General features: G+C 40.1%; 1 protein-coding gene across 1 annotated transcript in view; it reads right to left on the minus strand.

Annotated features, from left to right (window-relative positions):
* SNRNP200 (small nuclear ribonucleoprotein 200kDa (U5)) overlaps positions 1–22,917 on the minus strand; it is a 45,087-nt gene that overhangs the window by 17,650 nt on the left and 4,520 nt on the right. Inside the window, exons 3-18 of the mRNA XM_006900694.1 lie at positions 22,168–22,339; positions 15,148–15,340; positions 14,789–14,844; positions 9,803–9,901; positions 9,108–9,260; positions 8,878–8,977; positions 8,463–8,599; positions 7,949–8,032; positions 7,682–7,855; positions 7,266–7,403; positions 6,775–6,930; positions 6,175–6,345; positions 4,724–4,917; positions 4,393–4,516; positions 611–760; positions 244–354 (exon numbers count right to left, since the gene is read on the minus strand). Of these exons, the coding sequence (XP_006900756.1) occupies positions 244–354; positions 611–760; positions 4,393–4,516; positions 4,724–4,917; positions 6,175–6,345; positions 6,775–6,930; positions 7,266–7,403; positions 7,682–7,855; positions 7,949–8,032; positions 8,463–8,599; positions 8,878–8,977; positions 9,108–9,260; positions 9,803–9,901; positions 14,789–14,844; positions 15,148–15,340; positions 22,168–22,339 (2,212 nt within the window). The remainder of the gene's footprint in view (positions 1–243; positions 355–610; positions 761–4,392; positions 4,517–4,723; positions 4,918–6,174; positions 6,346–6,774; positions 6,931–7,265; positions 7,404–7,681; positions 7,856–7,948; positions 8,033–8,462; positions 8,600–8,877; positions 8,978–9,107; positions 9,261–9,802; positions 9,902–14,788; positions 14,845–15,147; positions 15,341–22,167; positions 22,340–22,917) is intronic.

Below are 22,917 nucleotides of genomic sequence, written 5' to 3' on the forward strand. Positions count from 1 at the left end.
AAGCTCGGAAGGAGGAGTGGCATCCACTTCCATTACGAGCTTGCCTCCAGAAACCCTATGAACCTGGAGAGAGGATGAAAGGCACCCAAGCGTCTAGGACTCTCCTTCATTGGGTCGCTATGAGTCGCCTGCAACTCGACAGCACTTAACCACCACCACCACCACCACAACTTTATAACCCGAGCTATCTGGGGCAGAAACAAACACAGGGGCAAGCACAAAGCAGAGTCTTTGACACTTCACCTGAATGTGTTTATCAGCAAAAAGATCCTCCACAAGCGTTCGGTCCACTCTGGTCATACCAGCATGATGGATAGCAAAGCCATATGGCAGAAGATCCTTCAGCTCCAGGTTCTGCGGAACAGAAATACAATAGTTAGTAAGATGCACCTTTCTGTAGTAACGCTCCAAGAATAATTATATTCCTGGGATAGCAAATAAAGAGACCCTGCATTCTTATTTATCCTACTAAAAAACATGCACCCAAAACCTCAACCTCTATGAAGTAACAGCACCATGCCACAACCCTAGGGGAACTTCCTGGCACCTCCAATGATCTAGGTACCTAGAAGAGCTAAATGAGATCGTTACTTTGGCTTGACCTCCTCACCTTGCACTGTTCAGCTTCTGTCCGGAGGACTTCTGTGGAGGCAGAACCCTCTCTCAGAAAGAGACCCAGAGTGTCCTTCTCTAGGCACATGTCCCGGATGGCCCTGGCCGTTTTCCCCGTCTCTTTCCGAGAGTGGACAAATACCAGTACCTAAACAGAAACCAAAGTTTGCTACAGTTCAAGGGACAGAATTCCAGCAGCCACTCTCACAATGCCAGGGCACCAACCGGCAAGAAGCAAAGCTCGCATCATATGAAGGCCAGAAGCTAGTTTTGAAAAGAAAAATGGCAAGAATGACAGCTGCCTCAGAAGGTTAGCAATGCAGCTGGTATGGATGCACACTCAGGAATGCTAGCCTCCAGGAACTTAACTGACAGAGTTAAAGAGCTTTGCAACACTTTCCCAAGAAAAACAGATGCGGGGTGGCCCTAGGAGTGGAGGGCCAGAGCAAGGCCAGCCCGTGAGACTAACTGAGAAGCTATCTTGATTGAGGACTTGCACCCTGAGTCATTTCTTACCCTGAAGTGTAACTTCTCACTTCTCTAACAAATCTCAAAATTGTGGAGGAGAAAAAATTGTGTTCAAACACCTGACAAAATTCTATACAAAATGACAAAGGTTAATACAAAATTAATTGCTAAAACACTTAGGGGAAAAAGTCTCAGCATAAGATTAATATCATTTTGTAGAAAATAAAAACAGCTCTCCTTTTACGCAGTGCCAAAATTTTTTTCATAATTGCTCATACGCTTCTATCAGCTAAAAAGAAATACACAGCCTGTAATTTTGCCCTGGTTTTTGTTAGTTAACATGTTTTCATCATCTATTCAAGACCCTTAACTTCCTGGTAAAATGTCTTTTCACTCATTTATATTTTTCATCTTTTAATGTCTATTTCTTCAGTGTGAAGTCCCGCCAAAGACTTTATGCCGTCATAGAAACAAAAGCTTACATACAGCTTTCCAAACTCAGGAAGAGCGACAGAATGATTATTGGGGCTAAGGGATTTCATCTTTCGGAGAATTTTAATTGTAAACTCAGTTTCTTTAATGGTTATAAGACTACCAAGGCTGTTGTATCTTGGCTGAGTTTCTGGTAGTTTGTGGTTTTCAAGAAATCACTCACATTTATAATGGTTCTTTATTTTCCTCTGAATGTTTGTAAAATCTGTAGTCTATTTTCAACCCTGAAATTTGTTGTTGTTGTTCCATCTTCTCTTTTATCAGGCTTACCTTATTAGCAGTAGTCAGAGATTCAGAAGAGAAAGAAAAGTGCCATTTGATCTAGCAATCCTACTAGTAAGATTGTGGCTGTTGTTAGGTGCCATCAAGTTGAGTATGACTCATAGAGACCTTATGAACAAAATATCTGAGCCCTGTTCTGTCATGTGCCATTCTCACACTTCCTGACACAGAAGAGCCCACTGCAGCAGTCACCATGTGAATTCACCTGGTTAAGGGTCTTCCTCTCCTTCGTGGACCCTCCACCCTTCCCAGGATCATCTCCTTCTTCAAGGAACAGTCCCTCACAACAACATGTCCAAAGTATGTGAGGCGAAGCCACATCATTCTTAATTCCAAAAAAGAACTCCAGCTGCACCGTCTTCAAAACCTACTTATTCATTCTTTTGGTCATTCATGGGATGTTCAGTGATCTTCTCCAACACCACAACTCAAAAGTGTCAAATCTTCTGTTATCTTTATTCGCTGTCAAGCTCTCAACTGCATAGGAAGTGATTGGAAAGACCATGGCCTGAATCAGACAAATATCATTCTTCAAACTGATATCATTATTCCTCAATAATTCAGAGGGGTCCCTAACTGCAGTTTCTCCCGGTACAGTGCATCTCCTAATTTCCTGACTGCTGGTTCCAAAAGTGTTAACTATGGATCCAAGCAAGATGATGTTATTGACAGTTTCAATCTTTTCTCCATCTATCATAACATTGCCTACTGGTTTAGTGGTAAGAAGCTATGTTTTCTTGACACTGAGATGCAACACATATTGAAGGCTACATTTCTTTGATCTAGTGCAACAAGTGCTTCAAAGTCCTCCTTATTTTGAGCAAGCAAGGTTCTGTTATCGGCACTGATGAGTCTCCCTCCAAACCTGATGGCACATTCTTCTTTACAGAGTTCAGCTGCTCGAGTAATTTGCTCAGCATACAAATTGAACAGGTATGGAGAGAATACAACCCTGACATACTCCCTTAATTTAAACCACATAGTGTTCCCTTGCTCTGTTCACACAGCAGCCTCCTGATCTAGGTATAGGTTTCACATAAGCACAATTAAGTGTCCTGGGATTCTCATTCTTCTTAATGTCAGCCACAACTTGCTATGATCCACAAAGTCAAATACCTTTGCACAGTCAATAAAGCACAAATAGACATTCTTCTGATATTCTTTACTTTCAGCCAGGATCCATCTGACATCAGCAACCAGATAACTGGCGTCATGGCCTCTTCTAAATCCTACTTGGACTTCTGGCAGTTCCCTATCTATGTACTGTTTCGGTCGTTTTTTTAATGATCTTCAGCCATATTTTGCTTGTATGTGATGTCACATTGATGGGTCATCTACTTCCTAAATAAAAGGCCTTTGAAAACTATGAACACTTAAGAAAGGGGATAATTATAGTAGTGTGGTAATAGAGGCCAGACTGGAAGTCAGTTGAAATGAAGAACAGTAACAAACATTGTTTAACAATTGGTTTAACAATTGGAACATGGAATATACATAGATGTAATGTTGGAAAACTGTAAATTGTTAAAAATTAAATGGTACACATGATTATCGACATACTATTAGGTAAGGGGGGATATATATATAAAAGCAGTATGAGCTGCCACACAGATATACATACACCCAAGATCACGGCACATTACTGACAGCAGCAAGGAGATGGGAGGATCTCAAGTGCCTATCAATGGATGAATGGCAAAATGAAACAAAGCATGATACATATACACAGTGGAATATAATATTGTGAGAAACTGAATGATGAAAAATCCTCCCAACATCATGTAATGTGGATGAATATGGAGGACATTATGTTAAGTGAAATAAGTCAGTCACAATAGGGATATCAAATGAGTCCACTATTATAAAAGCCAAGGAAAAGTTTTGTTGTTGTTGTTGTTGTTATGTGCCGTCGAGTCATTTGCGACGCACAGCGACCCTATGTACAACAGCCCTAAACCCTGCTCTATCCTGTGCCAATCTCATTGCCTCTGACACACCCATCCCGATTACCCCAGTCACTGAATCAATCCACCTCATAGAGGGTCTACCCCTCCTGCGCTGTCCCTCCACCCTGCCCAGCATGATGTCCCTCCCTAAAGACCTGTCTCTCCTTACAACATGTCCAAAGTATGTCAGGCGAAGCCCCAGAATCCTTGCCTCCTGCCTAGTTTAATCCTCTCTAGGATGAATCTGTTTGTTTTCTTGGCAGTCCATGGTTACACACAAATAAATATTTGCTGGTGTTTATAAGGAATAGAAGAGAGAAACCCACACATAGTTAACAGATGTGTATTACAATGTGTAAAGAGAAAGGCAACATAAAGGGGATGATCAGCACAGTATCTTTAAAGGAAGGGAAGAGATGGAGAGACTGTGCACAAGCAGAAAGTGCCATTACAATAAAGGTGCTGTAACTAATGTCATAAAACAAAAAGGAAAATCAACTTGCTCAAAATTTCACTCACACCACACCAAAAAAAAGAACAAAAAAGATTTATAAGAACCGGGATGGAAAACACCAAAGGGCCATGAACACACCTGGTTCTTCCCAGCATGCTCCATGATCTTCTCGTAGACAATTTCATTCATGATCTGGAAACGCTTGATGGCTTTTTTCTCTGTGATGCCCACGTAAGTCTGTTCCAGAGGCACTGGGCGGAAACTAAAGGTTCAACAGTTAAGCCAGTGAGACTTTTGGCTGAGAATACAAGTATATAAACAGTCCTCACTGCCCCAGAAATGCATATATTTGAAAATCTTCTCAGATTCAGACATTGAAACCTAAAGCTAATCCAACAGAGGTCCTTACAAAGGGGGAAAAGAAAGGGAAAGCTACCCTGGTTTTAACATCCCCAGTCTTGTCTTATACCTATTATCAAAGTAGAATAGGCCCTTGGCGGGATCAACACGCAGAAAGGTGGCCACATCTTCATAGTTTGGGAGAGTAGCACTAAGGCCGATGAGTCGAACATCTTCCTGCGTCATCTCAATGTTTCGAATTGCTCTGGCCACCAAAGCTTCTAAGACAGGGCCTCTGCCATCATGAAGCAGATGAATCTCATCCTAAGATACGGGTAGAGCAATCAATTAACCCCAGGCCTTATGAAATCTAGGCCCTTTTCCTGAAATTAGTAAAATCTGTCTAATAAGGGAGGGCATTCCAATCCAGGACTTGTCACATTCCAAAGGATAAAGATAATGTTCAACAAAAAATACTTAGGAAAATAATACTTAACTTTTACAATAAATAACAATACTCTCATCATAACTGTTTTAATAAATAAAAATACTTTGGTCATAACTTTTCTTTGGTTATGTTCAGAGAAATGCAAATTTCACAATAAGAAAATATCACATTTCAGGTAAAGGATTAACCTGCGCAACTCAAAAGTTAATTCAATAAAAATGAAGCTTCTTTACTTTGGGTGATATTCTTGCCTCCCCCACTCTTCAATTAATTTCCCTAATAAATCTCATTCTCAGAACCAGGAGAAAAAAAAAGAAGTTTCTAGCTAAGGCATACTTATATTTACTTATATCAAGTTATCCTCACCAAGGACCTTTACTAAAGTCCTTACCAGGAACGAAAATGTAAAATGATAAACTCATATGGTATAGATTTAGAATGCATAAAAATTTCAAGAGGTTTTGTTAAAATGAAGACTGTATTTTACCAGGTGTGGGTGAGGCCTGAGATTCTGTATTTCTAAAGTGCTTCCATTCAACATTGTTACTGCTGGTCTGTTGATAAGGCTTTAAGCCTGTACTTTATTTGTCGGTCATAAAATCTGTGTTGTAAAAGAATCATTTCTGCCACTGAATAAAAGCAGTCACAGACAATATGCCAAAAATATGGCTTTCCTGTGTTTCTCCAAAACCATCTCCCTACAAAAACAGGCAGCCATACAATGCCCATTAGATCACTGAAAAACAGCATCCTAGATTCCTCAAAGCCAAAATCATTTCTCTCTGTGCGCCTCTGCAGACAAAATCCTGACTCCATACACATACACTCTAGAATGGAATAGTCATAAAGCCTTCTAATGTTCTGGAAGGATACACTCAGTTTTCTGTTCACATTTATTTAAAAATTAAAATTTAAGACATAAAATATATAAAGAATATGACTAACACCATATACTTAAGTGTGAAATTTTTCAATTATGTGAAAATTCTCCCCCAACGGCAAAGCTGATTCTGGTTGTCATTACAAAGGTGAGTGATTAAGGAGAGGCACTGAAGAGACATTTAGTTTTAAGCTCCATCAGTCGCCCTCAGTCAGGACTGGTCTCTGCATTGTTCTAAGCACCCCCTACTCACCAGAATGATGAGCCGCACCAGCTGGGTGTAGGTGCGCTCCCCACCCTTGCGAGTGATGATGTCCCACTTCTCAGGGGTGCAGACAATGATCTGTGTGGCACTGATCTCTTCCTTGCATAGCTGATGGTCCCCAGTCAGTTCTGCCACAGTGATGCCATATGTGGCCAGGCGCTGGAGGATAAAAGGTGTGTCATGCAAGAATGTTCTAAGGGAGGCTATGACACTTTTATCTCCCAATCTAGGACGTTTTAGTAAAGAGTACTGAGAATAGAGATCAACCAAACAAGTAAACATCAGGTACTATTACAGAATGAATATGTCTCCTCAAAGTGATAACTTGACCAGGTCATGACTTTGAATATTAAATATTTTTCACTTTGTGATTTGCTCTAATTATCCTATGAGTTGTAAATCCTAACCTTTATTAGTTAAGCAAGAATTGAGGCAGTTACGTTAATACGGCTGGACAATGTCTATAAAACAAATACTATCTTGAGTCAATCTCTTCTGACAGAAAAAGATGAGAGGGTGTACTATGCCTATTCTAATACTCTGACAGCTGCACACAGTTATCTTCTGCAGAAAGTATTATCCTCTTACCTTTCCAAAACTGCCCACCATCTCCTGTACCAAGGAACGCATGGGAGCAATATAGATAATCTTGAAGTCATCCACGTTGATGGTTCCATCCATGTTAATGTGCTTCCCTATCTCTCGGAGCATACACATCAGGGCCACATTGGTCTTACCGGCACCCTAAGACACAGACCAAGGAAGAGAAGCCATGTTTATGCCCCTCACCTTGATTTTCATTAATTTATCACAGAATAACTATCATAGAATGAAGCATGCCATGGGATTTCAGGTGGCTGGGGGGAGGTTGGGAAAGGGGAAGAGGTAAATGCAGAGCAACCCTGGTTTGAAAAAACACAGACCACATCACTCATACATATACCACATACACATACATAGAGATAAAGCCAGAGAAAGAGCAAGCTTGTGTACTGGGGCACAGCTTGAGGGGGAGGGATGTGCACACCCACCCAACCCCCCAAACCAGAGAGCGAGCATGTGCCCTGGGCAGTGCTTACAGTAGGCGCACACAGCAGCAGGTTCTCATCTGTCTCTAGGGCAGCACGATACAGCTTACTCTGGATACGATTCAGGGTTTTGAAGCCCTCAAATCCAGCCTGGGCATATTTTGGCAGCTTCTCCACTGGAAGCAGTTGCTAGAAAGAAGAAGTAAGTCATCTTATCAGGTTGGCAACATCTCTGAGCAGAATCTTTGTTTCTACAGGATCACACGGATTTCATTTTCCAGCAAGCTCCATCAGTGCACGGAGATCAGTAACGTCCCTGGGCTCGGGATCAATCATAAAGAGAAAACTCTGAATCCACTATCAATTGTGGAATAAACTGAACGAAGGCCTCATTTTGACAAATGGGCTGAAACCTCAATCAAAGTGAGGTCAACTGACCAGAAGATTGGAAAAAGCAATTTACTCACTTCTTCTGAACCAAAGGGTTTAGGCTTCAGGGCAGGCACATGTACTTCCTCATATCCCTTGCGCTGACGACGGAAGGATCCATCAGGAAGCTGACAGCGTTTATTAGCCATGAAGTGGCTTCCTTGGGTAAAAACAAGGTCCTCCAAGTCCAGAACCTGTCGTGGTGCCAGTGCCTAGCAATATGAAAAACAAATTCAAAAAAGTGAACAAGCTGAGCAGATGACTTTTCCACCCATCAAACCCCTCCAGATGGCCCCGACAATCACCTCTCCACCCTGGTCCAGGTCCATGGTTTCCAAATCCGTGTCCATCCGGGACTGGCGTACTCGCTCCCTCCGGGACCTTTCCTCCTACAGTTGGAGAGACAAACAATAATTATTCAATGCCATCGACGGTTCTTGTCCTTTCCAGTCCCTGTGAGCTCTACCTGATTAACAAGATGCTAACTTTAATGTCCCCAAACAAAAAAAATACCAGGTACGGATGTCACTGAAATGGTTAAGTAAGCAACTTTCATATGCTACCTTTGTTTTCAGCGTTTCACACAGTACTGGTAATAACAGAAGTTAAAGATGTCTCAACCACAATCAATGTGAACAGAATGGAACATTTCTCATCAGTATGTACTGACGAGCTCAAACAACTGCGAGAAAAGCTTCACTTCTTAAACATTCTCTTTCATGAGCAATTAAGTTTGAGTTACAATATTCTACGTATAAACTTTTTTCAAAGCAAACAGTCTAGCTCAGGAATCAGCAGATAAACAAACTCAGCCTTTACCCGGATCAGATCCTCTTTTTCAGTTTCATGGAGCTGATAGAGGAACTTGGATAGCTCTGGATCGGCTTCCATCTTTCCCATGATCCTTTCCTTTTCAGCCTCACTTTGAGCACTAGCCAACAAGGTACAGTAGAGAACTGTCAACAAGAAAGAGAAGGAGGGGAATGAGGAGGGAAAAATCAACCCTCATGGAAAAAGACATCCAAGCAGGTGCCACAGCTCAACACTAAAACAATCTCCAGCACACACACTGCAGGGAGAGCCCCCCCACTATCTTCCTCTCCCTCTCTCTGCAAGGAGAGCCTACCCGCGTGCACACACACGGACACACAGACAGACAGACACACACAGACACACACAGACACACACACACATTCTCTCTCTCTCTCTGTAGGGAGAGCCAACTAACACTTACTCATCATCCTGTGCTGCCGCAAAACTTTAATAAAATCAAAAGTGTTGAAACCCAGGAGCAGAACTAATTGGTTCTCACACTCCCTATCATCACTGGCTGTCTGCAGAGAGAAGGCAACATCGTTAGTAAGTACACAGCCATCAGCTTCACTCACTTTTTCCAGCTTCAAAGATGACTGAACACAGAACTATGTCTCACATACTCCTAGAAATAGTTCTTGTTGGCCATACCTTCAAAATCTCCAATACTTCATCTGCTTTCTTCTGCGACACAATAGCGTCATCATAGAAACGACTAAGTTGTCGCTGCAGCCAAAATGCATCTATGTCTCGAGGGTGCAAATCCTTCTTCTTAGAACTCATCAGCTCACCTGAGGCTACAAGCTACAAAAAAGATCAGGTACTTAGCTCACCAGGTCTGTTTGTCTCAATCACTCTCTCATCATTTGGAAACAAAATTCTATTCTCATCCTACAGCTGACCTTCTTTTGAGGATTTTCTACAGGTGGAAAATTTTACAACACTGAATTCAGGCTAAAATTTCATCAACATATACTATGAGCAAGAGATGAATGACTTAAATGATAGCAAAATCAAATCATGCATTGGTTATTGCTTTCTTTCATTGCTATGGAGTTGGAAGTGACTCTCAGTTGACCCTCTACTGAATTTCTAAAGTTGTAAATCACACAGGTACAATGTTCCTCTTCCTCCCATAGAGCTACTGATGAATTGAAATTGCCAGTGATGTGCGTTCTCTGGGTCAGCAGGGAAGCTCTCTACAGACTATGCACCAGAGCTCCCTAGACCATTTATTATGGCTTATCCTATAAAAATAGTGTGATGTAACAGGCCCTAGGCATGGAGAAGGTTGTCTACACCCAGAAATAACCTAGACTTGCAGCAGTGAGGAAGAGTGTTCTTACATTAGCTGAGAGGGTGCAGCGTACAATAGCCTCATCCCCTTCCATATCATCATCTGAGGCCTCTTCTCGAACCTCTCCATATACGTCTTCATCACCTTCCTGTGGAAAAGTCCCAATCATTCATCAAAAATGCAGCCATCTTAATTCATTTTAAAAGACTGAAGAAAACCTAAACTTATTATCAGGACTTGATCCTTTATCACCACAGAACTTTTCCTTACATGAAGGAGCTTTAAGGCTATATAATGGCTCAGCAGGTGAAATCAACAGCTTACTGGAACCAACGCCAGCCAAAGTACATTTAAAGGAATGGCCTCATTATTTCAAGGCTTCATGGCATACATCAGATGCTTCCACTCATTTTTCTCCTTAGCTGCCATAATGGCAAAAACTTAATCTCTCTCACACACACACACACACGAGGAATACTTTCGGACCTAGAAAGCTAGCAAAAGACAAGAAAGAGCTCCAGACATATGTGTGTATCACACGGCTCAGAATGGACACACAGGGGCATGTTTAAGCCAGGCCCTTAATAAATAAACAAATATGCAACATTTGTTAAAGGAATGAGTTCTTAGGAGAAAAGCATCAGTGTAGTTTGTTGCTATTTAACATTACAAAGAACTACAAAAAGGAAGTTAGCAGTCACTCATTTATTTACCTCATATTCTAGAGAGGCGAACAAAGGCCAATGTCCTGTCCAAGACACAAAACCTGAATGGAGGTCAAAAGGCCTTCAGCTCAGGGCTCTGCCGCCTTCTCACTCTGCTTTGTCACTCCCAGAAAATATTCACGCCTGGCTTTACATCTGGTTAGGAGCTAAAGTCATTCACTGATAACGCTTATAATACTGACAGTATTTTTTAACTTTTTAAAAAATGTTCACTATTCCTATTTAGATGTACTCAAGAAATTCTGATCTAACACCCTTTCCTGATTCAAACACTCAACAAGGTAAGATTTGAGGGGAATTTCTTCAACATAGTAAAAGTATATATGCAAACCTGAGAACCAACATTGTTCTCAATGGAGAGAGGTTAAAGGCATTCCCCTTGAGGACACTAACTAGGCAAGGATACCCACTATCACCTCTCTTATTCAATATTGTATTGGAAGTCTTAGCAACAACAATAAGAGAAGAAAATAAGAGGTATCCAGATTGGCAAAGAGAAGGTAAAATTATCACTCTCTGCAGATGATATGATAGAAAATATTCAGAAAATCCTAAAGATTCAGCAAGAAAACTACTGGACTTAGGTTGACCAATTCAGCAAAGGGGCAGGAAACAAGATCAACATACAAAAATCAGTTGGATTTCTCTACAGTGACAAAGAGAATACAGAGCTGGAGCTAAGAAAAACAATACCCTTCACAAGAGTTTATCACAAGATTAAATACTTGGGAGCAAATGTAACCAGAAGCACAAAGGATGTATTAAAAGAAAATGACAAAACATTACTACAATAAACAAAAAGAGACCTGGAGAAGTGGAAGAATATCTTTTGCTCATGAATATGAGCACTCAATATTGTGAAAATGGCAATACTACCAAAGGCAATTTACACATTCAACACAATCCCAATACAAATACCAATCCCATTCTTCAACAACATGGAAAAGGAAATCTCCAGTTTCATTTAGAATGGAAAGAGGCCCTGAATAAGCAAAGCACTCCTTAAAAACAGAAGAAAGGTAGGAGGCATCTCACTCCCTGATTTCAAATCCTACTACACTGCCGTGGTGGTGAAGACAGCATGGTACTGGTACAATGAGAGACACATAGTTAGATCAATGGAATAGAATTGAGAACCCAGAAATCAGCCCATCTACCTATAGGTCAACTGATTTTTGACAAGACGATGAAATCAGCTAAGAGGGGAAACGACAGCCTTTTTAACAAATGGTGTTGGCAATATTGGAAAAATATCTGCAGAAGACCCAAGCAAGATCCACACCTCACTCCATATACAAAAAACAAGGTGGATCATGGACCAAGGACTAAAACGAAGGACTATAAACTTCATTAAAGAAAAGCTTGGAAGAACTCTAGTAGTCCTAATCCACAACATAAACAGTCTCCCAAGTATCCTGAAAGAATATCTTCCTGGAGAAGATAAAATAGATGAATGGGACCTTCTAAGAATCAAATCCCAGGATCTCTGGTGGCCTAGTGGCAGAAAGCTGCATGGCAATCCCAGAGGTGCGGGGTTCAGATCCACCAGATGTTTTGCTGAAGGAGGGACAATCTCCTCCTGTACCAGTCAAATCTGATTTGATGGTACACACACAAAAATAATAAATTTAAAAAAACAAAACAAATCCCTATGCACATTTAAAAACTTCTCCAACAGGGTAAAAAGGGAAGACACAGAATGGGAAAAAGTATTTGGTAATCACATGTCAGAGAAGGGACTTTTATCTAGAATTTATAAAATACTCCAAAAGAAGATAAACAACTCAACTGAAAAATAGGCACAAGATATGAACAGACACTTCACCAAAAAAGACATTCAGATGGGAAACAAACACATGAAGAAATGTTCAAAATTCCCAGCTCTAAGAGAGATGCAAATCAAACAACTATCAGATATCATCTCAACCCAGTCAGAATAGCAAAATTTAACAGAACAGCAAACAACAAATGTTGGTGAGGTTGTGGAGAAACTAGAACCCTTATTCTCTGTTGGTGGGAGTGTAAAATGGTGCAGCCACTATGGAAGGCAGTGTGGCACTTTCTCAAAAAGTCGGAAATACCACTTGACTCGGCAATTCCGCTACAGGGAATATACCCCAAAGAAACCATAACCGCCACCCAAGCAAATTTATACAGACCCATGTTTATCATGGCTTTGTTCACAATAGCAAAGAGTTGGAAACAAGCTAAGTGCCCATCAACAAACGAATGGATAAAGAAGCTGTGGTATAGTCACATGATGGAATACTACACTGCACTGAAAAACAAAGAATTCAAGAAATATTCAAAATAGGTGACCCAGGAGGACATTATGCTGAGTGAAATATCTCAGTCACAAAAGGACAAATACTGCAGAGTGTCACTGTTATAAAATGGGACTGACATCGGGTTTGGGGGGAGACTGAGAAAGAGAGGATCAATTATGTATAATGCACTGAAACAGAAGAGAGAGAGAACTGTTTAAAAGGGATATATGATTAGTTATTACTGTCATGACAGGAGTCCTGAACAAAGGAGACAGAACAAAGGCTGCACAGTGGAGTGGAACTGCAGGGAGGGATTGTATAACAATGAAAGAATATTTCTTTTACTTTTCAAAGAGAAGAACGAACTGGAGGGGAGGAGTGGGCAGGGAGAAAAGTGCAACAATGAATGGATGGAAATCCAAAATCCCTAAATTTTCATTAAAATAATAAAAAAAAATTTTTAATTTCTGAAGAAATAGAAAATAATAACCCCAGATGTTTAAGCAACCTAAAAAACTCCAGTTAATTTGAGAACCTGCAGGCTATGCCCCTGCTTTTGAGTAAAACGGCATCCTGTGATTCTGAAAATTACCATAATATAATTAAAATGCAGCAAAGTTAAAACAGAGCCTTTCAAATTTCCTAAGAAAAACACAGCAGAACACCTCCTCACTGAGGGTACAGCTATACTTTACCGTTCTTTTTTGGTACTTTATCTTTTATCTTCTTTTTTTTTAAAAACAAAATTCTCTTATTAATTTTAATGAGCATTTACAGATTTTGGATTTCCATTCATTCATTGTTGTACTATTTTCTCTACCCCTCCCAGTTTGTTCCTTTTTTTCCCTTGAAAGTCTATTTTAACTGCCCCATTGCCACAGTGCTTGTCAAAACCAGTTCTGATTAATCTCCTTTGTCAGTGTGTCATTTGCCATTCCCTATCATTCCTCCCTGAGAGAGATTTCACCCTGATTCATAAGGAAAAGGGGACGGCATATTCTCTTAGCTACTTTATGCTGAAAAGGGACGCTGCAGGTTTCAGGGTGAAGATCTCTCACTACTCTAAAGGGCCCCTTTGGTAATAGGAACCACGTAAACTATTGTGGAGACTGATTTTGGAATTTAGATGCACTGTTATCAATTGTGCTTAGTCATATATGTTCATATCCTTGAAGATGCATCATCGAACTGTTGCAGCCTGTTGTGGTTATGTGCCGTCGAGTCACTAGCGACTCATAGCGACCCTATGTACAACAGCCCTAAACTCTGCTCTGTTCTGTGCCAATCTCACTGTCTCTGACACTCCCATCCCTATTACCCCAGACACTGAATCAATCCACCTCATAGAAGGCCTCCCCCTCCTGCGCTGTGCCTCCACCCTCCCAAGCATGATATCCTTCTCCAAGGACCGGTCTCACCTTATAACCTGTCCAAAGTATGATAGACAGAGCCTCAGAATCTTTTCTTCCAAGGAGCCACCCGGTTTAACCCTTTCCAGGATGAATCTGTTTGTTTTCCTTAGCAGTACATGGTAGAAGACACAAATTTGACTAACAAGTTAAAAGTACATGAGTCAAAAATTAAAAGCAATAATATTCCAAGTAGAGGTTCTAACAGTGCCACAAATCAAGTTACAGAGGGAAGGTAGTTCTTAAAATAAAAGGCTTGCTGACTAGCACTTTGTTTATTATAAAGGTTAGGAACCACAAGGTGTAGAGGCTCAACTGTCATTTATTGTTCTTAAGTCCTGGACCAAATTCCCTCTACCACTGGGTTGTTTCACACCTTGGAAGTCCGCACGCAAGGCAGAGTACCTTCTTTTTTTTGGATCCATTGGCTTAGTCTGTATTTGCTATAAAATACTTGAATAAAAACTGTAATAATTTTTTTGGCAAAGTAACACTTAATGCCCAAACAGGAAATTAACACAACAGCATAAAATTTATATGGCTCAAATCAGGTAGCTACTTTACACAGACATGATCTATTATCTCCATGATTTCAAACTAAAGAAGATTCTGGGTCCATATGCTTGATACTCACCTCTTCATCAGACTCAAACTGCACATTCACACCATACGTCTCATCAATATTATCATCTGAAATGAAGTATTTTGAGGGAAAAGGGAAGTGAATAACAAGTTAAACAAGAGGCACAATTTCCTCCACTCCCCCAGGTTTTGTCCAAGTTGTCTCCTACATTATACACTAGGGCCTCAAATCCCCCTTAATAAGCAGCAGCTATTAGAATTTAGGAACATTGGTGTTCTTCATTAATAACCCGCCAATAACTACCCTTTCTATTTAAAGGAATTTAAACACTTGAGATTTTTTTTAATAAATAGTGCTATAAAATCACATTTACAGGCCAAGAACAACAAAAAATAGTCAAGATAAGTTACCCATATTCTGGATTTCCTTGTCTCCGCCATAGTCTGTAATCTTCTTGCCCAAATTCACTAGCACATGGTATCTGGTATCATCTGTCTGGCCAAGCAACAAATCAATCTCCTTTCGCCTTTCCTTGTCCCTCAGCTTTTCATTCTTCAGGACAGCCAGAACTTCATCAGCTGCCCCACAAAGGATATCGCGTGGCTGGTGACAAAAAGGAAACAAACTTTAGAACCACAAATAGAAAGAACATCTCTGACTAGCCTATGTGACAGCAGGACGTGAAGAGCTGTGCCGCTGTAAAACCTACAGCAGACCAGGCTCTGGTCATTCTCCTTAATGCTGATCAAAAAGGCAACTCAAGGCCTCTCTCCTACTTCCTTTCAAGGAAGGAGGTCTTTCGCTTTGGGAATGTAACTTTCTAATAAAGCTATCTTTACCTTTTTATTTTCAAAAAGAAAGAAAATGCAACTCAAGCATCATGTAACTGAAAATAATTTTTTTCCAAACAAAAATGTTAGATGGACTTCCAGTGGGACGACGAACCGGCTCCCAGTCTCTGCCAAACCTGCCTCTTTCCCAGAGAGACACCAAGAGATGGGGAGGCCCACTCATAGACCATAATTCTGTTGCTGTTATGTGCCGTGGAGTCGCTTGTGACTCATAGCAACCCTATGTACAACAGCCCTAAACTCTGCACTGTCTCTGACACTCCTATCCCAATTACCCCAGTCACTGAATCAATCCGCCTCAAAGAGGGCCTTCCCCTCCGGCGCTGTCCCTCCACCCTCCCAAGCACGATGTCCCTCTCCACAAGGACCGGTCTCTACTTACAACATGTCCAAAGTATGTTAGACGGAGCCTCAGAATCCTTGCCTCCAAGGAGCTGCCCCATTTAACCCTTTCCAGGATGAATCTGTTTGTTTTCCTAGCAGTCCACGGTACACTCAATACTGTTCTCCAGCACCACAGCTCAAAGGCATCAATTCTCCTTCTATCCTCCTTAGTCACTGTCCAACTCTCTGATGCATAACAAGTGATAGCAAAGACCATGGCCTGTATCAGATGCACCTTAAGTCTCCAGAGAGACACCATTGCTCTTCAGTGCTTTGTAGAGGTCCCTAACAGCAGACTTTCCCATGGTAATACGCTTTTTAATTTCCTGGCTACTGGTGCCAAGAGTGTTGACTGTGGAGCCAAGCAAACTAAAGCTGTGAACAATCTCAATCTCTTCACCATCCATCCTGATGCTGCCAATTGGTCCAGTGGTGAGAATCTTTGTCTTCTTGACATTGAGCCTCAATCCATATTGGAGACTGTTGAGGTTGAGCTTTCAAGTATGGAAATACAAAGGAAGAGGAACAGCTGTAAGCGGACACTAGTGATTGGAACATGGAATGTGAGAACCATGAATGTAGGAAAATTAGATACTGTTAAGGAAGAAATGGAACGCATAAACATTGACATACTCCAATTGGTGAGATGAGATGGACTGGCATGGGGCATTTTGAGTTGGATGATGATATATTACTCTGGAGATGAAAAGGTGAGGAAAAATGGAGTTGCTTTCATAATTAAGAAAGTTCTTTCTAGATCCATCTTGAAGTATAATATTGTGAGTGACAGGATAATATCCGTACCCATACAAGGAAGTCCAGTGAATACCACTATCATTCAGATATGTGCGCCAACAACCAGAGCCAAGGAAGAGGAAATAGAAGATTTTTACCAACTTTTATAGTCGGAGATTGATTGAACATGCAGTCAAGATGGATTGATAATAATGGGTGACTGGAATGCAAAAGTTGGGAACAGAAGATTCAGTAGTTGGAAAACACAGACTCGGCGACAGAAATGGAGCTGGAGAGAGAATGATTGAATTTTGCACAATGCCTTATTCACTGCAAATACGTTTCGGGTTTTTTTGTTTGTTTTTTGTTGTTGTTGTTTTTTAAAGGAAACATTTCTTTAAATGCTTTGAAGCATCAAACTCTATTGCCAGCTTTCCAAATTTTCCCATTATTTGACACAAACAACTTATCCCCATAACATTCAAGTGCAATGCAAATACGTTTTTTAAGAGACATAAACACAGGTAATATATATGGGTTTCACCTGATGGTATGCATAGGAATCAGATCGATTACATCTGCGGAACGAACTGCTGGAGAAGCTCAATATCAGCTGTGAAAACTAGGCCAGGAGCTGATTGTGGAACAGACCACCAACTACTCATAGGCAAGTTCAAGTTGAAGCTCAGGAAAATTAAACCAAATCCATGGGAACCAAAATATAACTTTGAGTCTATCCCACCTGAATTTCAGAACCATCTCAGGAATAGGTTTGAGGCCTTGAACACTAATGAGCCAGATAGTAATTCTAGAACCCTAAAATTTAAGGGAAATGATAAGGCAAAGTAAAACACACAGGAGAGTAAACACCGACCCTGATGTGGACATCTGCCAGGAAGCTGGGCTTGGGACCCATAAAAAGGGACCTGTCAGCACTGTATATAGGCCATGGAGATCAGGGCCTCCTCTCCCCAGTACTTTCTGATGACTGGCAAAACAAACGTCCATCTGAAAGGGCAGAACATACCTGGGCCCCTGAACACACACACCCTCCTCAATGATGAGCAGGGCAACATTATTCTGAATCTAGCATAGAGAGGAAACAGGTAGACACAGTAGGCAAAAAGCCAATAATGCCGATTTTATCTGCATTCATGAGGAGTACACATACAACATTTTTCAAAATACAACACATACTAGGTCACAATGAAAGGCTCAGTAAACTAAAACACACAGAAATACTACAAAGAATCTTCTCAGACCATAATGTTGGAAAATTATAAACCAACAAGAGGAGAACGGGGGGGAACCATGCAGCTGAAAGCTAAATAACATCTTGCTTAACTGATACTGCATAACGGAAAAAATTAAAAAATGAAATTATTTTTTTTAAATTTTGTTATTATTTTTTGTGCATGTACCGTTAAATCAGGTCTGACTGGTACAGGAGGAGATTGTCCCTCCTTCTCCAGCAGAGCATCTGGTGGATTCGAACCAGGCACATCTGGGATTGCACTGCAGCTTCTTGCCACTAGGCCACCAGAGCTCCCTTGAAATGAAATTTTTTAAAGCAAATGAGAACAAAAGCACAACAGAACCAAAACCTCTGGAATAAAGCAAACACAGTACTCAAAAGTCAGATCAGAATAAGCAGCATGCACACCAGAAAGGAAGAAAGCATTAAAATTAACTACTCAACCCAACAAGGAAGGAATAGCAAGCAAACTCCACAACTTCTAGAAAAGAGAAAATAATAAAGGGAAGATAAAAACAGAAAAACAATTAAATCTATCAATAAAGCCAGGAAATGGTTCTTTGAAAGGATCAATAAAGTTAACAAACCAATGACAATTTAAAAAGGGAAAAGAAAAACAACACACAAATAACTTAAATAAGAGGCAACATCAAAACAGAGCCAACCAAAATAAAAAGGGTAATAATGAAATATTATGAAGAGTTAGGCACTGACATTTTTCTAGAGGAAGTGAACAAATTCTTAGAAACTCTGATTTATCTAAATAAACACAGGCAGAAGCAGAACACAAAACAAGAAATGAGATCATTTTAAAATTAACAAAGCCCTGGCCCAGATAGTTTCACCAGCAAATCCGACCATTCAGATAGTAACTATTAACAGTCATACTTAAATTATTTCACAATGCAGAAAAAGAACAATCCCAGAATAATTTAATGAAGCAAGCATTAACTCAGATATCAAAAGTAGGTAAAGGGACCACCAAAAAAGACATCAAAAAAAGTAAGGAAATTCTAGCCAATAGAATCCAACAGCATATAAAAGAATAATTCATCATGATCAAGCAAGCAAGCATTGTTCAATATAAGACAAACAATCAGTGTAATACACCATACCAATAAAGCATAAAGAGTCATATGATCTGCTTGATAAACACAGAAAAGGCATCTGGCAAAATCCAATCCCCTTTCCTGATTAAAACATTAAAAAAAAACAGGATTAGAGAATTTCCTCAACATAACAAAGCATACATGCAAAACGAATAGCCAATATCCTCCTCGATGGAGAGAGATTAAAGGCATTCCCCTAGAGAACAGGGACCAGGCAAATACAATTCCTAGTCAATATTGTATTGGAAATCCTAGCTAGAGCAGTAAGGCAAGAGAAGGAAACAGGAGGCATACAAATTGGCAAAAAGGAGGTAAAATTTTCTCTATATGCATATATCAGTATACACAGAAAACCCCAAAGACACAGCAAGAAAACTGCTGGGCCTAGCTGATCAATTCAGCAACATGGCAGAACATAAGATCAACATATAAAAATCAATGAGATTTCTCAAAACAACTATAGGATATCATCTCACCCCAGTCAGAATAGCAAAATTTAACAGAACAGCAAGCAACAAATGTTGGCAAGGTTGTGGAAAAACTGGAATCCTTATTCACTGTTGGTGGGAGTGTAAAGTGGTGCAACCACTGTGGAAGGCGGTATGGCACTTTCTCAAAAAGTTGCAAATAGAGATACCATTTGACCCAGGAACTCCACTACTGGGAATGTACGAGAAAGAGACAATAACTGACATCCAAGCAGATATATGCACACCCATGTTTATTGTAGCTTTGTTCACAATAGCAAAGACTGGAAACAACCTAAGGTGCCCATCAACAAACGAATGGATAGAGAAGCTATAGTATATTCACACAATGGAATACTACGCTGCACTGAAAAACAAGGAACTCATGCACTATTATTCAAAATGGGTAACCCTGGAGGACATTATGCTGAGTGAAGTATCTCACTCACAAAAGGACAAATACTGCATGGTGTCACTGTTATAAAACAGGACTGACCTCAGATTTGGGGGGAGACTGAGAAAGATGAGTTCAATAATGTATACTGCATTGAACAGATGAGGGAGAAAACTGTTTAAAAGGGATATGTTATTAGGTATTTTTGTCATGACAGGAGTCCAGAGCGAAGGCTGCACTGGAGTGGACCTGGGGGGAGGGATTGTAAAACAATGAAAGAATTTTTCTTTTCCTTTTCCAAGAGGGTAGTGTACTAGGGGGAAGGATTGGGAGGGGAGAAAAGTGCAACGCTGAATGAATGGAAATCCAAAGTCTCTATAAATTTTCACTGACATTAACAATAAATTTAAAAAAAGAAGGAAAAGGAAAAAAAGGAGGGATTGGGGAAAAGGTTAATTATAGGGTTATGCCATATGATGGGTGGAAGGGGATGGTGAAAGAAGTGGGAAAAATCTAGTGTGAAAAATAATGTATTCAAACTTTGTAAATAAAACAATATAAAATTTAAAAAAATCAATGAGATTTCTGTACAGTTACAGAGAACACGGAAAAGGAAATCAGAAAAACAATTCTAATTACTACAGAACCTAAGATGCAATATTTAAAAATCTAATAAGAAACAAAAAGAAAATTACAAAACATTATTACAAAGCACAAGAAAAGATCTAGACAAATGTAGGCTTATACCATGTTCAGAGGTTACAGTTAGGTTATATAAGTGAGTTGCAATCTACAGGTTCAATGCAATCCCAATAGAGATACCAATGCTAATCTTTAAGGGAATGGAAAAAACAATTTACTTCTTTAATTTAGAAAGGAAAGAGACCCCCAAATAAGCAAAGTTCTAAAAGAAAAATAAAGTAGGAGGTATCACACTCTGTGATCTCAAAACCTATTACAGTCGCAGTAATCAAAATAACATGGTACTAGTAACAGACACACAGACCAATGGAACAGAATCCAGAACAGAGATCAACCCATAGACTGATCATCTTTGACAAAGAGATGAAATCCATAAAATGGAGAAATGAGCCTCTTTAACAAATGGTGCTGTCAAAACTGGACATCTGCAGAAAATCGAAACAAATATCCACACCTCACACCAAACATAAAAACCAATTCAAGGTGGACAAGGGGAATAGGGTAAAACCAAAAACTATAAAGATCATCAGAGAAAAAACAGGAACAAAAGTAGAAGCTCTATCCTCCCTGGATCCACAATGAACACCCTTGGCACCAGCAGTTGAGAAATCAAAAGACATACTACATTGGGTGACCTCTCTAAGACTTTTTATTTTGGGATTTTTTTTTAATACTGTTTTATTTACAATGTGCAAAGACATTGTTTTTTTTCAAACTGGATCTTTCCCATTTCCTTCATACTGCCCACCCATCAAATTGTGCAACCCTGTGATTAACACCCCCATCCTCATCCCTCTGCATCCACCCTCTCCCCCCTTGGATCCTCATACTCATTCTACAATAATGGTTTTATACAATATTGGTCCTTATGGGACTGAGTTAGTTCACTCAGCATAATGTTCTCCAGACCCTCCCAGTCATGCCAGTTTAAAAATTAAGGTGCATCTATCTGATTCAAGCCATGGTCTTTTCAATTACTTGTTATGACAATGAGCAATTCTAACTTTAATTAATGTTATAAAACAAAATGTATATAAGTGATTAAATGAAATCATGAAACAAAACCAAATTTAAAAACAAACAAAAAAACAAGGCAGGTGGTCTCAGGAAGCAGAACACAAGGATCCCAGAAGTCTCCAGGTGGGAAAGGTAGTGTGCAGTCACTCTTAGTGTGCTAGTGTGTCCACACCTCTTTTATCATTTTCACCACAACCTCCAGACTTGCAATCCACAATTCAATCATACATGTGCAATCGTTCATATCACAGGTGGTGGAGAAAGAATTCCTGGTTTATATCTTGACTATGCCAATTATCCGTCACTTGGGAAAATTACTTAAGTCATTTTTCTATAACATGCAAAAATGAACATTAACAATTCAAAGAGTGAATCTGCATACTGAAAGAGAGAAGACACATGAAGTGCAAAAGAAATGCTCAGCAAACATTAACCGCCATTACAACAAATTCCAAGACAAAATTTTGGTGCTTATCAGCTGTGACCCTTCCCAAATGCACATTCCCAGCCACTCACCTGGTCTCCAAGAGCAGCCTGGATGAAGCTGAGCAGTACCTCATAGGTCTCTCGTGTTTCCTTGGTTTTGGGCTTGTAGATGATGCCCACCATCTCATCAATGCCCTCCGACAAAAGTGTGTAGCCCTTCATCTTATTGATGTCATGACGGTCCTCATCACGCTTTCTGCGCCTAACATGCACACAGGATGACAGTGAACAGCCAGAACCTTTCCCACCCAAGCTAGACTAACTCAAGCCCATATGCCTTTCTTTTCATGATTATACACTTACATAAGCTCAAAACAGAAACCTGTACCTCAGCAAATTGACTCTCACTTGACTTTACATCACTTGAATTGAGATTAGGATTCAGAAGCAGAAAAAAATCCCATTTTCCTGCCACTAAATGCGCTAAGTGATACAATGAGACAGCTCCCCCATCCACTTCAAAATTACACATTACATTTTGTGTAATATTGCTCCAAATGTTTTTGGATAATTTTCAGCAGAATCTTGCATGCATGTGATCATAATGATATTGTTCGATAATTCCCGCACTCTGTTGGGTCACCTTTCTTTGGAATGGGAACAAATAGTGATCTTTTCCAGTCAGTCGGCCAGCTGGCTGTCTTCTAGATTTCTTGGCACAATTTAGTGAGTACATCCAGCGCAGTGTATACCCTGAAGAGACCATAGCTGACATCCAAGCAGATATATGCACACCCATGTTTATTGCAGCTTTGTTCACAATAGCAAGGAGTTGGAAAC

The sequence above is a fragment of the Elephantulus edwardii genome, unplaced genomic scaffold (genome assembly GCF_000299155.1).
Source record: "Elephantulus edwardii isolate Elephantulus edwardi_28Jun2011 unplaced genomic scaffold, EleEdw1.0 scaffold00291, whole genome shotgun sequence".
Taxonomy (NCBI): domain Eukaryota; kingdom Metazoa; phylum Chordata; class Mammalia; order Macroscelidea; family Macroscelididae; genus Elephantulus; species Elephantulus edwardii.